The sequence below is a fragment of the Grus americana genome, chromosome 5, assembly GCF_028858705.1.
Source record: "Grus americana isolate bGruAme1 chromosome 5, bGruAme1.mat, whole genome shotgun sequence".
NCBI lineage: Eukaryota > Metazoa > Chordata > Aves > Gruiformes > Gruidae > Grus > Grus americana.
The window spans coordinates 44,770,884-44,785,262 of record NC_072856.1 but is presented as its reverse complement, the minus strand read 5'-3'; the positions used below and the strand labels follow the sequence as shown (position 1 = coordinate 44,785,262).

The following is a 14,379-nucleotide window of genomic DNA, read 5'->3' as shown; positions in this document are numbered from 1 at the left end:
CTGGTGGTGGCAAGACAGGGGAGATAGAAAGGGTCCCTTGGTGAGCAGAGGGTAGTGACTGAGGCTAGAGAGCCTCACTATGGGAGGACGAGCCCTCACAGAGACATCCCTCAGTCGTTGTGTTATTGAATTGCAGTTCCACAGCTGGATTTTGAAACTTCATGGGGAGGGAAGATGGGAGCTCACTCGATGCGAGAAGATGAAGCGGCTCCCAGCTGCGGAAGGATGCTGAAAAACATGCCCTTGTCTGGCCAGCCGCAGAACCTGCACACGCATGGGAGAGCTCTGAATAGCAGCCATGGAGCTGCTGGGCCAGCAGCTGTCCAGAAGGGATTCATCCCGTGCAAGACCAGTTCTGGATTTTGCTGATGGACACAGAGCCAAGTCTGAACTCATCGTGTGGTATTCTGCCAGGAGCAGACACATCTATGCCATCCTTTTCCCAGCCCCCTTTCTCCTGCCTCCCTACCTCTCGTGGAGGAAGGAGTTGAGCTGTTAGGCTGCCCAAAGAGAAGATGTTGCCTCATGGGGCTTGTAGAAGCAAATGCCAGAGGAACCTCCACTTGTGCAGGATACAGCCTCCTGTTCTGCCCTCTGTGCCTCGCTGGGACCTCTGTGTCTTTGATACACAGCTCTGCAGAACAGACTTCTGTACCTGTGGCACTACTGAGAGTTGTGCTCCCCAGCAGGAGCCAGGGGATGCACTGTAAGGGGAGAAGAATGCTGTCACAGAGAGGGCGCATGTCTCTGCTCTCCTATGACACAGGGTTACAGGTCAAAGGAACGTTTTTGTATTAAAATCGGGCCTGTTTTCCAACAATGCTTATGGAGAAGAGTCGGTATTTGTTAACCAGACTGCTGCATCTTTTCCTTCTGGGGTTGGCTTTGGAGGAGATGCTTGTATATTGGCAATGGTCCTAGACTAGACTATTGCTGAAGAGAAGAGCAGAGGTAGGAGTAGTATACCTATCTTGCCTTGCTGCTACCTCCACAGCTACTGCAAGGCACAAGGAACCCCAAGGAGGGCTTTTGGCCCTCTGCTTTTAGGGGAGGAAGTAGAGCTCGCCTGCCCTTACCCTTCTGCTTATGATGAGTCATATTCTCTCCCCTTCCACCCATAGGTGTTTGGAGACAGAGGTGTTGAGGGTCTCTGTGTTGCAGAGTGGTCACTCTGCGGCTGCAGTGGAGGTACGGTCTCTGAGCATTTACTGGTCACCAATTGCTTAGTGACATTTCTGGACGTGGCCCTGGTTCTGCAGTGGAGGAGCAGGAGGTGGCTGCTGGCAGAGCCAAGCTAGCAGCTCTTCTGCCCCTCCACCAGGCGCTTGCGTCCCTCTATGATCTGCTGCACGGCTTCATGGTCATCCAGGGTGGTTAGGTCCCCAAGCTCACTGGCCTTGTCCTCCACAATTTTCCTTAGCACTCGACGCATAATCTTCCCCGAGCGTGTCTTGGGCAGCCGGTGTGTGACCTGTGTCAGGGAGGAACAGAGCTGAGGCAGAGGGAAGGGGCTTGGCCAGGCTGCTGGGGTGTGGTGTGGGACCAGCCTCCACATGTTACCTGAACATACTCTGGAGCCGCGTACTTAGCAATCTTCTTTGAGATCAGCTCCCGTAGCTCAGCAGCGAGAGTCTCCTCTGTGTAGCCACTGTCCTTCTTCAGCACAACAAATGTGTAGACTCCTGGCAGAAGAACCACCAGGTTACTAAGCACTGTGCGCAGCATGCTCCTGAGAGCCTGCCTGGACCTAGTGCTAGGAGGGGTCCCTCTCTGCTGGTAGCCTCAGGGGCTGCACTGTAGCCTGAGCTGTAAGTGCTTTTGGCCATGGTGCTGCTGCTGCCGCCTTACGCAAAGCCCAGCTGGTCTCCTGTGTAGGTTGCGGTGGCTGTGCCGATCCTCGCTAACATGCTGTATGGCATTGGCACAGTGTTGCTACCAGGGGTTGGTGTGACAGTGCCACTTCCCGCTGCAGTGCAATAGCCCCGGGAGAGGCGTTTCAGGGGCAGGAAAGCAAACATCTTACCTTCTCCCTTGATCTCATGTGGGTAGCCGATGACAGCAGACTCCGCCACTGCCACATGGTGATTCTGGAAGAGAAGAGGGCTGGGGTTTGGCTCAGTGCTTTTGGCAGGCTGGCTGCCAGCTGGGAGCTGCCCTGACCTGGCTTGGCTGCTGCAGCCCATGGTAAGGTGGAGAGATAAAGAAGAGCCTCAGATGGCCTCTGCCCTTTTTGCTTCTTGCCTCAGCAGGTCTGTCTGCAAACGCAAGTCTTGTCCCCTGCCCCTGTCTGCTTTAGGCTTGCACCTTCTAGACCCTGTTCTGTGCCTCCAAGTTGCTCCTCCAGGTCGCAGAGTCTTTACTGGCCCACTGATGCTCCTTCTTAATGTGCCTGGCTGCTGCTTTGGAATCACCCACTTACAGCATCAACCATATCAGGCTTTGTCCCTCCCTTGCTGGAGAGACCCAGAATGGGAGAGGGTGGGAAGCTGTTCCCACAGACAGGCTGTGGGTCCAGCACTGTTCCTTCCTGCTTCTGCAGCAGTGTGTTTCTGTCTGGGTATTTCAAAGAGGCTTTCCTGAGCACCACCAGTGTGCCTTCACTGTCCCCTTGGATCGTGTTACCTCCCACCCACACCTCTTACCACAACATCCTCCACTTCCGCAGTGCCCAGCCGGTGTCCACTGATGTTAATGATGTCATCCAGCCGTCCTGTCAGCTGGTAGTAGCCCTCACTGGTACGATACACACCATCCCCGGTGAAGAAAAACCCTGCAGTGGCCAGAACCATGCCATGGTCACTTGTTGCAGTGAGCGTGTGAGCTGCTCGCCAGCTGTGCTCTCACCTCACCCCCTTCTCTCTGTAGGCATCAGGGCTCACGTACTCTGCTCCTTCCTCAACTGCTCAGGGGGAAGGTGCCTACTTTCCTTGTTTGTCTTCTCCCTCTGTTGGTAACTGCTCTATCATCAGGCTCCTTCCCTTGTTCTGCAGTGTGCTGGCTAAGGCCCAGCCTGCCTCGTCACCACGGGCAGGGAGCACTTTGCTCCAGTGTAGGTGCCTGTGGTCCTGCTACTTCTCCCCTTTGCTTCACGTGAAGACAGACATGCTCTCGGGCTTGCTCAGTGCCTCTGGATGAGTGACAGAAGCCAACAGGATTTGCAAGAGATGGACCACGAGGCCTCTCTGTGCTTGAGGGAACTGGGGGTAGAAGGACAATTCCGCTGCCCTAAAACCACATGTGATCCAATCAGGAAGGTTGGTGAGAGACATCCATTCCCAGGGCAGTGCTGAGGTATCTGGCATGGGGAGATGAAGGGCCTCAACACTGTGGAGGGTCTGTAGAAGAACAAAGCAGCAGTACCAGCTCTCCTGAGTCCTGGCCCCATGCAGAAAACCAGCAGGTAGACCCAACCAAACACTTCTGTAGTGACCTGCCATGCGTTTTCCTTACCTGGATAAGGAGTCAGATAGGTTTCCAGAAATCTCTTGTGGTCATTGTAAATGGTTCGTGCCATACCTGGCCAGGCTTGTGAGATGCAAAGGGCTCCAGAGATGTTGTTTTCCAGAAGGACGTTTCCCTGTAAAATAGTTACCTTTTAGTAGCCATGGCTGAGGGTACTTGGGATGTTTAGTCGTTGCCTGTTTGACAACCCTGTGATGAAAATGCCAGGGAAGGCAGTGAGGAGAGTCCTGTGCCCCTGACTCCAATGGGACAGGCTCGGTCTCTCCCAGCAGATGTCTGCAACCAGCTGCCCACCATGGTGGGATGCAGGGCCCCTCCAGGGAGGCTGGCTGTCCCTGCCCAGCTACCTCACCTTGGAAAGACGTGTGCCATGGAGCCCAAGCACAGCCTGTCTTGTCAGCTCAACTTCTGCACTAATTGGAAGAACAGCTTTGCTGTTAGTTCCTTTCCAGTAAAGAAGGTTGCCGTCTAGCAGAGGCGAGCAGGAAAGACACGTTTACAGATCTCCACTCCCATCAGCAAACACACGCTGCAAGCGCCTGGGGGAAAGCGGGCTGATCCAGTACCTGGGCTGCAGGTTATAAGTGTACCTTGTTGTCCAGGAGGGAGGGGGTGATCCCAAAAAAGGGTCTCATAGCCATGCCTGGAAGGATTTCAGCTCCAGGATTCGAAGGACGGGGTGAGATACAGATGCCACCTGTTTCTGAAGCAAAAGAAACTGTGATGCTCATCAAAGTCAGGGACAAGAGGAAAGCCAGGTAGCACTGCTTGGCCAACAGCCTTTGCCTTGGCCCTCGCTCCGCCTTGCTGGACGACAGGCTGGGACTGGGTTTGCCAGAGCGCTGGGGAAGGTTCTTCGCAGAAGGATGATCCTGCTCATTTAGTTCAGCAGAGATCTGCTCCCTACTATCAACTCCCTTGTGTTTCTCCGGGTTAGCTTTAAAGGCCATTTCTCTCTTTTCATGTTTTGGTGCTTGTGGCCTCTTACAACATTGCTCACAAGAGTATCGGTGACAACCATTCCCACTTGGCCAGCAAAGCAGCAGGTCACTCCTAAAGCCTGGGAAAGCAGAAGCTGGAACAAGGGGTTGTACATATCTCACCAGTTTGCCACCACGTGTCCACTACTGGGCACTGTGTCTCGCCAACCACACGGAAGTACCACTCCCACGCCTCCTTGTTGATGGGTTCCCCCACTGCAAGGGGAAAGACAAGGGGACAGAGCTGAAAGATCAGGTCAAAGAGACAGCTTCCCAGGGCCTGCTCGCAGAGCTGCTCCCAAATAGCACGGTCTCCCGACTTTCTGCTCTCATCTGCTGCTGCTCTTGGCATTTCTGGGAAGAGGCACGACCTGATGCCCAAGGATTTGCTACTCCAGCCCATGCCACCCACAGTTACCTGAGCCAAGCACTTTGAGAGAAGAGCGATCATACTTCTTCACCCATTCATCGCCATATCTCAGGAGCAGACGGATGGCAGTGGGCGCCCCATAGAACTGGTTAATTTTTAACCTCTCCACTGTTTCCCAGTAGCGGCCTGGAATGGAAATAGGGCCAGTAACCATCCACGCAGGTCCTCCCAGCCTGAGACCAAGATAGAGGGAGAGGAGATGAGAGCAAGGGCTCTCTAAGAGTGCCTGGACCTTCAGCCAGGCTAATCCCACGCTGGGAAGGACTAAAGCAGTCCAGGAGCAGCAGTGGCCCCTTTTCTTCCACATCACCTAGCTCTGCTACTCTCCCTGCTGCAGGGAGGGACATTGAGAAACAGCTTTACCTCTGGAGAAACAGCAGTGGCATCCTAACTAGAGGAGAAGACTCTTCCCCATACAGCCCGCGGTGTGCTCCTGCAGCAGCAGAACCATTGCTAACTGTGTCTGCGCACCAAGCTGCCAGCTCCCTGCATGCTGAGGGTCTCGCAGGGTGGCTGTGGCATGTCCCAGCTTCCCTGAGATACCTTCTCACTCACCAGGGTTAGGATGGACGGGAGTGCTCTCAAAAAGAACTGTGGTGCCACCGTTGCAGAGGGGGCCGTAGACCACATAGGTGTGCCCTGTGATCCAGCCGATGTCTGCCACGCAGCCAAAGATGTCCCTGTCCTGGTAGTCGAACACGTACTGTGCAAGAGAGGTGAGGCAGTGAGGGGTACAGCTTGAGCCTGCCCTCCCGGCAAGGGGGACAACCGGGAACAGGGTACCCTCTCTCAGCCCTAACATTATTGCATCCTTCTGTATTCCCACCACCCCTGGAGGGACACCTACTTCCTGCAGAGAATTTTTTAAAACATTATCAGAAAAATAGAAAATAAAATGTCAGGTGCTTTATGAAGGTGCAGGAGGAGAGAGACACTTTAAAAAAAAAACCACCAAAAACACAGCCAAATTTGCTCTTTTTCAAAGGAGACAGCTACAGCCTTTCCTTCCTTCTGCTGGTGTTTAGACAAGGCTGATCCAAGTATCCTGTAGAATGTAAACAGGAGAACTTCAGGGTGAGGATGGTCCCTCTGTACCTATGTGACCACATGGAAGGAGAGGAGTTGTAGGCAGGGGCAATGTGGTGGAGGGCACTGCTGGGCTCCAAACACACGGTAAGCACTTGGAAAAGCCCTGAGCTCAGTGAGGACCCCAGCATAGGAGCACTGAGGCAGCAAGCAGAAGGACCGTGAGATGGCCTGGCCCAGAGCCGCCCCAGCTTGCCCACAGGAATTGGCACCTCTCTGCCTCAGCTGGGTGAGTGCAGCCCTGTGCCCTCTGTGAAAGCAGAACAAGCTCTTCTTCCCGCTGCCCTGTTTATTCCTCAGGAGACCCTTGGCTGCAAGGAGTAGGAGGGAATGATGCCTGCCCTGTGAAGAGCAGAACTGAGTGCCATCAGAGTGGCAGCAACACGTCCATCTTCCGCAAGTACTCTGTTTCCTTTACCCAGCGCCAGGAAAGCTCCCCAGGGCTGGTCTCCCGCTAGCCCATCACTTCTTGCCTTCTGCTCTGGTATCTGCTGTTTCGGACCTTCCTGTCTCTTCCTGCAGCTCGCTGTCTGCAGGCTGCCAGGTAGGGACTCCGGGGCCTCAAGTGCTCCAGGGTGCTTGTAATGGAAACTTCTCCTGCCCTTTCTGTCTCTATTTAACCAAGTGTTGAATTATAGCAGCAGCAGTCTGCCCCATGCCACTGCGAGATCAGAACGTGCCAGCCCTCTGTCGTGGTTCCCAGCAGTCCTGAGTGCTAACATGGCCACATGCTGCTCGCTCCCTGCGTTGCCATTCTGGGATGGCAGCCCTGGCTGTCGTAAACCAGCTCTGATGGTCTTGGGAGGGTCACGTATCATGCTGGGCAAAGCTGTACAGGAAGCTTAGCTCACAGGAAAACCAAGGGCTTCCACACACCGCCTGCACACATCCCAGGAGGTCTGGCCTCCAGCACTCACAGCTGACAGAGAAGACCCAGCCAGCCCCGAGCTTGCTGTCTCATAGGGTGCATGGTCTGAGGCACTACTGTACCTTCAGTGACGCACAGGGAGAGCCAGACCCAAAGCTAAGGGACTGTTCAGAAAGGAACTCCCTCTTCCAGAGGACTCCATATAATATCTTAGCAATTGTCCCTCACAACTATTCCTGCAGCCAAATACAGTTCCATACTGTGCTCAGTGCCCTTTTATCCAGCTCTGTTAGAGTTTGCTTTGGGCATGCTAGGGGTTAAAGGCTTTCCTCTTCCCAAAGGTGACCCACAATCTTCAGGTATAGACCCTTTGTCTTGAGGGCACTCACCAGCTTTTACAGATATCCTCTAATGTGCCCCTCCCAGAAGCACTGCCTTCGATCTCCCACCTGAGTTGGGGTAGTTACACTTGGAGAAAGAAAGCCAGAGCTTTTGGGTGCAAATTGGCTTCTTCCTCTTCACCCAGTAATATAAAATTACCCTTGCAAGGCTGAGCATCCCACCCAATGATTCAGTCTAGGATAGGGCAGCTAAAGAAAGAAGAAAGCCAAGAAGGTAGCTCACAGGAGTATGTGTTTGGGAGACCCTGCTTCAGGGTGTGCATTACTCTTCCCCACTACCTGTAGGCAGATGTGCTCTACTGAACTGATGCCCTAGGAGGGCTTCCCAGAGACTTTGCTTGGATAAAAAGGAGCTCATGGTGCAACAAGGCAGCACGTATATTCCCTGCACTGCCTACGAACTGCTGGCTCGTGAGAGCTCTGTGACTGGGATCCATTACCTTGTGCGTGAGAGCAGCAAACAGCAAGTAACCAGCTTGGGAATGAACCAGACCCTTGGGTTTGCCAGTACTGCCTGACGTGTAGAGAAGGAACAACATGTCTTCACTGTCCATGGCAGCAGGCTCACAGCACGCATCCTCCTTCATCATCTCCTGCAGGAGAGAGCACAGCAGTTCTCTCTTGGGGTCTCACAGGCTTCCCTGTGTTGTCCCTATGCCCACTTGTGTGCCTCTTCCCTGAGCCTCCCTCTGAGCACCTCTGCCACCCTGCTCCCCCCACACACCTCCGCTCCGCTTGCTCGCCAGCCTGACGTCTCCTCTGCCTTGCTGAGCTGGTAAGCGCTCTCCTCAGCCAGAGCAGACCTGCTGAGTAAGAGGCAGCTATTTTTACACTGCCACTGCTCTGACCAGCACAGAAGTCTTCCAGGAAGCCTCTCTAGCACTAATTGCTTGCAGATGGGATGAGCAGAGGCGAGGAGACATCTGTGCAGCTGCAGGGAGCTAACAGAAATGCACTGCAGGGCCTCACCTCTTAGAAAGAGTGCTCCATGCTGGCAGCCTGGCTGTCCTGCGTGCCACAAATAACGGGCATGTGAGCAAACTCACTGCCTGCTTCCTCGGACGCCAGCTGCCAGCAGTGCTCACAGAGGGTCCCAGGTCTGACAGCAGAGCGGTGTGTGACAGTGCAGTGGCAGTCCAATGCTGCAGTCACAGCGTGTCAGCCTGTGTCTGGGGTGTTTCTATCCCCTGGTCCGTCCTGCTGTGAGCCCTGGTTTGCACTGCCTGCCCCTGACAGGGCTGGTGCTGTGGGAAGAGCCACCAGTTACCCCTCTGATGGCTCCTGGGGCTCCCCTAAACTTGTGTGCAGCTCCAGCTGCCACTGCTGCTGCAGGACAATGTCCCTGCATCACGTCAATGCCACCAAAACTGTCACGGCCAGCTGGGACCCTCTCTCCACCCCCTGTCCCTGCTCCCAGAGTGGACACACTGCCCAAGGGAAGCAGCAGTAGCACCAGGCAGCCTCTCACCTCCTCCAGCGGCACATCCAGGGCTGTCAGAGGGACCTTGCTGTCAGTCCTCATGGAAACCAGAACCCGTTTCACTCCTGGGCACTGCTTCACAGCCTGTTCCACTGTCTTCTTCAGCTCAATAACCTTGCCACCTCTCAGCCCCTGGTTCACTGTGATCACTGTCTCCGACTGGGCTGCAGAAGACGAAAGAGCCACCTAAGCAGCTCTGGCCCTCTCCATCGGTCACACAGCAGTCTGGCTCTACCATGACCCTGCACCTCTCCCTCTGTCTCCCTTTGCGTCTTTGTTTCCCCTTTCATTCCTGCCTGTGTTGCATCTCCTCAGAGGAGACACTGTATCCCAACCCTTCAGTCCCTCGGATGAAGGAGAGAACCAGTCCATCCCATGGGCTGAAAGATATTTAGTTAGCCTGTGCCATTTCCTGGGATGCTTATCCCTGCTTCATGGCCATATATCATGACAAGGACACCCCCAGTTAGCCCAGGGAGCCTGACTCAGAAAAGCTTTGCCCTGAGCCCCTCAGCTGCTGAACCAACAAGCTCAGCACTGTTCCCAAAGGGAAGGTCATGTCCCTGTTACCCACTGGCTCTTACCATCCCGGATCCTGTCTGCTAGGGACTCTGCGCTGAAGCCGGCGAACACCACAGCGTGCACAGCCCCGATGCGGGCACAGGCCAGCATGCTGGCCACTGCCAGCGGGCACGGGGGCATGTAGATTGTCACCCTGTCACCCCGTTTCACCCCTTGCCGTTTCAAGGTGTTTCCCAGGCGGCACGTCAGCTCCAGCAGTTCCCTGCCCAAAGAAGCAGTGGCGCAGTTAGAAACTTTCTTGCAGATCTTATCCATGTATGTAGAGACGGGGGGGCCTCCCCCCCACGCTGGAAGTCCATGGGAAAGCTGTAAAATGTCAGTGGGAAGGAAAGGGGGAGACAGTCACTAACATGGGCCAATATTTATGGAAAAGAAATAAATCAGAATGGCCTCTGTACAGAGCCTGACACTCTCACCAACCAGCATGAGGAACAAGCCATAGGGCCAGCAACGGCCACCGGCAATTCCTGTGGCTCAGCAAGCCCACACCACCTCAGCTGACTTTCCAATGACAACCTGCGCATTTCTCATGAGCAACAGGCTCTACCCTGGAATGCTGGAGGCTATGCATGAGAAGTTAGGTATGAAAACAGGGCTTCATGCTTTGCTACAGCTGGGGAGGTCAAGTCCTTCAGAGCTTGTGCCCACCAGTGAGAACAATAGCTGTAGGAAAGCGATGGGCAAAATGAGGCCTCTCCTGAGAAGCATCCCTCCCAGAAACACAGCTTGGCTGCCAGTGACTCATTTCATGGAAGGGCTCTCTCTGCAGGGAGATTGGCAGGGGGAGGATGGTCGTGTTTGTCACATGAGGTCAGGAACCAGAGAGGACAGAGGGCTTTGTTCTTTGTGCAGAGGGATTTAAATGGATTCTGCAGCAGAGACTCAGATAGCAGGCAAATTGGGCTGTAAGGCGAGGGTCACCAGACCAATCAAGCAGGGCTGGACAGGCAGTCCCCCCAGAGAGCAAAACCCTCAGCACTGCTGACATGCAGGTGAACACAGGACTTCCCAAGTCTGCTTCACATGCGACTGTGAATCTGGTCTCTCTCGCAGAGCATTTACCTGCAAGTTTAGACACCAGGAATCCTGCTGGGAAGGCACACATGTGACTTTCCCATGGGATCTTACCTACAAACATTGCAGCACTGTCACGAGGAGCTTGCATCTGCCTCCTCATCTGGGTAGGGACCCCTTGGAGCCAGAGGGTTAATCAGGAGGTAGGCTGAAGTCTCAGATCAGCACAGGCAAGCCAACAGCCACCATACTGTTGAACTGTCTATCCAAAGGGATGCTGCATCCCCTCACATGATGCACATCAGCAGATCAGCCCTGTGCAGAGTTCATGCACGCTGTAATATGTCTCTCGCATATGCTCAGAGGTAAATACTGACCTGTACGTGACCCGCACCTCCTCTCCTGGTTCATCCTTCTCCCAGATTAAGGCCACTTTGTCTGGGGCTACATGGACATGTCGGTCCAGACAATTCACTGGAAAAGATGACCCAGTCTCATTGCCAGAGCAACTCCCAGTACCTTTTTACTCCCAGAAAGCCATCACTGGCTTTCAGATCAGGGTCAGGCTGTGGGTGAGTCTCAGCATGAGCCTTGTGCTGGAACAACCTCTGTGGATACCAGCTGGCAGACCACAAGCACCCTCTCAAGCCCGTTACAACTCCAGTATCTACCAATCCCCACTACCAGCTTCCCCCTTAATTGCAATCTAACGCAGTCCGGAGCAGAAACTGCCTTGAAGTCCCTTTGGAGGTCACATCCCCAATGTCCTCTGTGAGCCTGGCAAACAGTAACTCAGCCAGCACTCCAACCAGCACCACCCTGCAGCTGCCTCTGGGGTGTACCGAGGCAGTTCTTTAGTGGTGGTGCTCCTAAATAACAAATGTAGGATCAAGCAAAGCTCTGGGCAGGAAGGCTGCAGGGTGCATTTGTCCAAGATGGAAGAGAGCCAGGGCCAGGAGTGCACAGCCCCTGGCTTTCCAGGGACATAGTAGCCTGAGGCTTTGGCTGTAATTCTTCTAAGAAAAGTTTCCCGCATTGCTGGCAGCTGCAGTTTCCTCAGAAACCTTGTTCCACTCTGTGTTTTCCTTAAACCTGCTACTGAGGTCAGGGGGTGATGCAGCAGCCCCAGTTTGCATACCAAAATACGTTTTTCTCCTGACCATTTGTAGTTTTCCAGGAGAAAAAGAAACAAACACAACAGGAGAAAGAGTAAGATCTCAAATCCCAAAGGCAAATAACTCCTCATCTCCTGCCCAAATGGACTACATAAGACCTGATTTCTGAGAGGTCTGTCTTGTAATTTGAACACTGGGACCAACAGTGCTGCAAGCAGGACACAGTGTCACCAGCCCCTATGTCTTCCCCTGGTAGCCCCCCTAAGACAGTAGCCGGAGCCCACAGAAGAAGAGCCTCCCACAGAGGGGACCTCCAATACCGCTCATTGCTCCTGTATTTTGCTTTCTTCAGATACATACTGCCTTCACCGGGCAGGGATAATTTAGTGCAATAATTTAGTGCTGAATGCACATGGAGGCTGAGGGAGAGCAGCCCGGCTCCCAGAACACCCTGATCCAGCTGCAGCCCCTCCAGCGAGACCCAGTAGCTCTCTTAGGAGCAGCCACATCATTACACTACAGCCACTGCAGGACCAACCAGACCTTTTGGGGATCCCCCTTACTCCACCCCTTTAATTCTGTGGTCCTTTGATCTGCTCCCAAGACCAAAGCCCTTCACAGAGAGGCACCCGCAGGCACTTGGTGGACTCCCATGTCTGTCTCCCCACTTACCTGCCACGTTCAGCTGCCCACCCAGGAACCAGGAGACCCTGCCCTGGTGCAGGTCACAGTCTTGAACAGAGTGGAAGGGGGTGATCCAGGTGAGCCGGCTCCTCCCTAGCGCTCCCCAGAAGGTGTCCCCCTGCTCCACTGACACCTTGTACAAGCCCTGGTGGTCCTTGGGTCCAGGGAAGGCGATGGCTTCAGGCATGTAGGCAGTGAGGGGTCCATGGCTCCAGGCTCGGGCAGCAACCGACTCAGGGGGGCATCTGGGAGCCTGAGGAAGAGCTTTTGGGCAGCAAACCCTGGCCAGCAGCCTGGCCATCATCGCAGGGCGCCTGCCTCTCACCCAGGAGATGTGTGCCTGGAGCCCTCGGGGCTGCTCAGGGGCCCGGGGAAGACTGGTCCCTGTGGGAGCTGGGGCTACGTCGCCCTGAGCTGACTGGACACAAAGCAGCTCTCCCGCGTAGAGAGCCCGGGCGTCCCTTCCCCCCTCCCTCGTTCCTCTCCTCCTCTTTTCCAGAGCACTACATGGAAAAAGAAATTCAATCCCTTTAAGGGAGGGGAAAGAGGTGGACTGTAGAAATATTTGACTGGAAATAACCTTCATGCTAATCTGAGTCGTGACTGTCGCTCTTGAATAGCAGCCAGGTTCAGCCGGTGCCTGGGCTCCCCACAGGGGCCAAGGTGTCCTGGCCAGGCTTTTACCAGCCCTGCTCCTGCTCTCCTGGGGCTGTGCTGTGTCCCCAGACCCCTCTGCTTCATCCCCACTTGCCTCCCTCCCATCTCCCTCTACTCATCCCCATCTCCTTGCTCCCCACAGCCCCCCCACTGCAGCCCCTGGTCCTCTGCCTGCCATAAGGGCAGCCTGGGGAGGCTCACCTGTAAAAGTTAGGGTCCTCTTCATGCTAGCCTTGGGTGACAGGACCACCCCCTTCCCAGAATTAAGGCCCATTCTTTAAGGCAGAGCACTAGGTTGTGCTGCCTCTGGTGACCCAGGGAAGGTTTTTCTCTTGTGGTCAGCTACTGCAGGAGGGGGATATCGCATAACATCCCATCCCACCTCACTGCTGGGCAGCTATCAATCAGAGCTGTCCGCTCCAGCAAGCTGGGCTGGGGTCTCTGCCTCCTCCAAAACACTTCAGACTGGTCTGTACCACAGACCCAGGGACTAGGAGCACTCAATGAGGCGATGGTGGAGCAGGGGGTGGTGGTTTGGCATGAAACACTGCAGCCCATCTCCTCACACTGAGACCTCCCACTACCCCCAACAGCAGAGCTAAGCTGCCTCCCTGCCTCCAAACAGCTTTTTTTCTGCCTTCCTTTCCTTCAGGCCATATATAGGTAGTGGGTTTTAAGGCAGAGCTTGGAGGTTTCCTTAATTTCACTGACCAGGTTCCCCTCCCTTCCTAGGGGGTACAAGAGAAGAGCAGAAAAAGGCTTTCCCTGCAAGAAGGGCTGTTCTCAGCCAGGGACACTGATGGGATCAACAGTAGAGAGGAGAAGGTTAGTAGATCTCCTCTTTGCTCTTCGTGGTGCCATGCTACTCATGGTCTGGAGGGCTGATACGTTTGGTGAACAGGCTGGACACCGGTATGGAAGACAGGCATTGTTTGACAGCAGGTGCACTCATCCCAGACCTCACACCTGATTTGTATCAGAGCTGCCCCCAGAGCTAGGCAAGGACCTACAAGGGCTCTGTCCCTCCAGAGCCTACAGCTCCTTCACAAAATCAAGCCCAAGCAGCCTCGTCATTCCACAAGCAAAGTCTCTCATTTCCTATGCATGTCTGCTCTGCCTCAGCCTTTTTCCCCTGTGAGAGAGCAGGTTTCTCCATCAGACCATCCCCAGATGCCCTCAGCACAGTGGGCAAATCTCAGCTCCTCCTCTGATAACTCAGTATGCTCTCAAATTGGAGCTTGCCTTGCTGGAAATCCCCATCAGTGCCCTTCCCTCTCAACTGCGCTTGCACTGGCTGCTGCCGCCTCGACTCCTCCTTGGGCCCTGCAGCCTGCTCCTGGCAGAGAGGGTGAGCCTGCCCAAAGGTCTGTCTGGCTCTCTAATGCCAGGGCATGTGTGATGCGGGGTGATCCAAAGCACCGGGGCGGTTCTAGATGCTGACATGACTTATTCTCTGACCAGTTGTATACCACGACGCCTAACTTCTGCTCAGGTACAAGTGCATCCCCTTCAGCTTTCACTGCCAAGGGAGGTCAGCACCTGAGCCCTGTCTTCTCCTTGCCTGGGTGGTGAGGAAGGTGCAGACCTCTCTCTGTGTTGCTTTGGAGCTCCCACCTCTCG

The 14,379-nt window shown here is 54.6% G+C and overlaps 2 protein-coding genes across 10 annotated transcripts in view; one reads left to right on the top strand and one right to left on the bottom strand.

Annotated features, from left to right (window-relative positions):
• Positions 1-14,379, top strand: part of ABCD4 (ATP binding cassette subfamily D member 4) — a 42,583-nt gene that overhangs the window by 15,071 nt on the left and 13,133 nt on the right. For 3 of the 9 annotated variants that reach the window (XM_054826861.1, XM_054826860.1, XM_054826862.1), the window contains one exon: positions 137-808. The exons of 1 other annotated variant lie outside the window; for it this stretch is intronic. In XM_054826861.1, the coding sequence (XP_054682836.1) occupies positions 137-232 (96 nt within the window). In that variant the 3' untranslated portion in view covers positions 233-808. Of the gene's footprint in view, positions 1-136; positions 815-14,379 lie in introns of those variants that run through there. 5 more of the 9 variants (XM_054826856.1, XM_054826855.1, XM_054826859.1 and 2 more) reach the window with 4 other exon arrangements.
• Positions 1,251-13,528, bottom strand: LOC129206838 (acetyl-coenzyme A synthetase 2-like, mitochondrial). The gene is made up of 14 exons (XM_054826853.1): positions 12,091-13,528; positions 10,681-10,777; positions 9,292-9,491; positions 8,696-8,871; positions 7,668-7,820; positions 5,428-5,575; positions 4,861-4,998; positions 4,566-4,658; positions 4,053-4,165; positions 3,451-3,577; positions 2,643-2,770; positions 2,024-2,087; positions 1,561-1,682; positions 1,251-1,471 (listed from the first exon to the last, which is right to left on the bottom strand). Exons 1-14 carry the CDS (start codon positions 12,686-12,688, stop codon positions 1,295-1,297), a joined length of 2,334 nt encoding a protein of 777 aa, XP_054682828.1. The 5' UTR covers positions 12,689-13,528; the 3' UTR covers positions 1,251-1,294.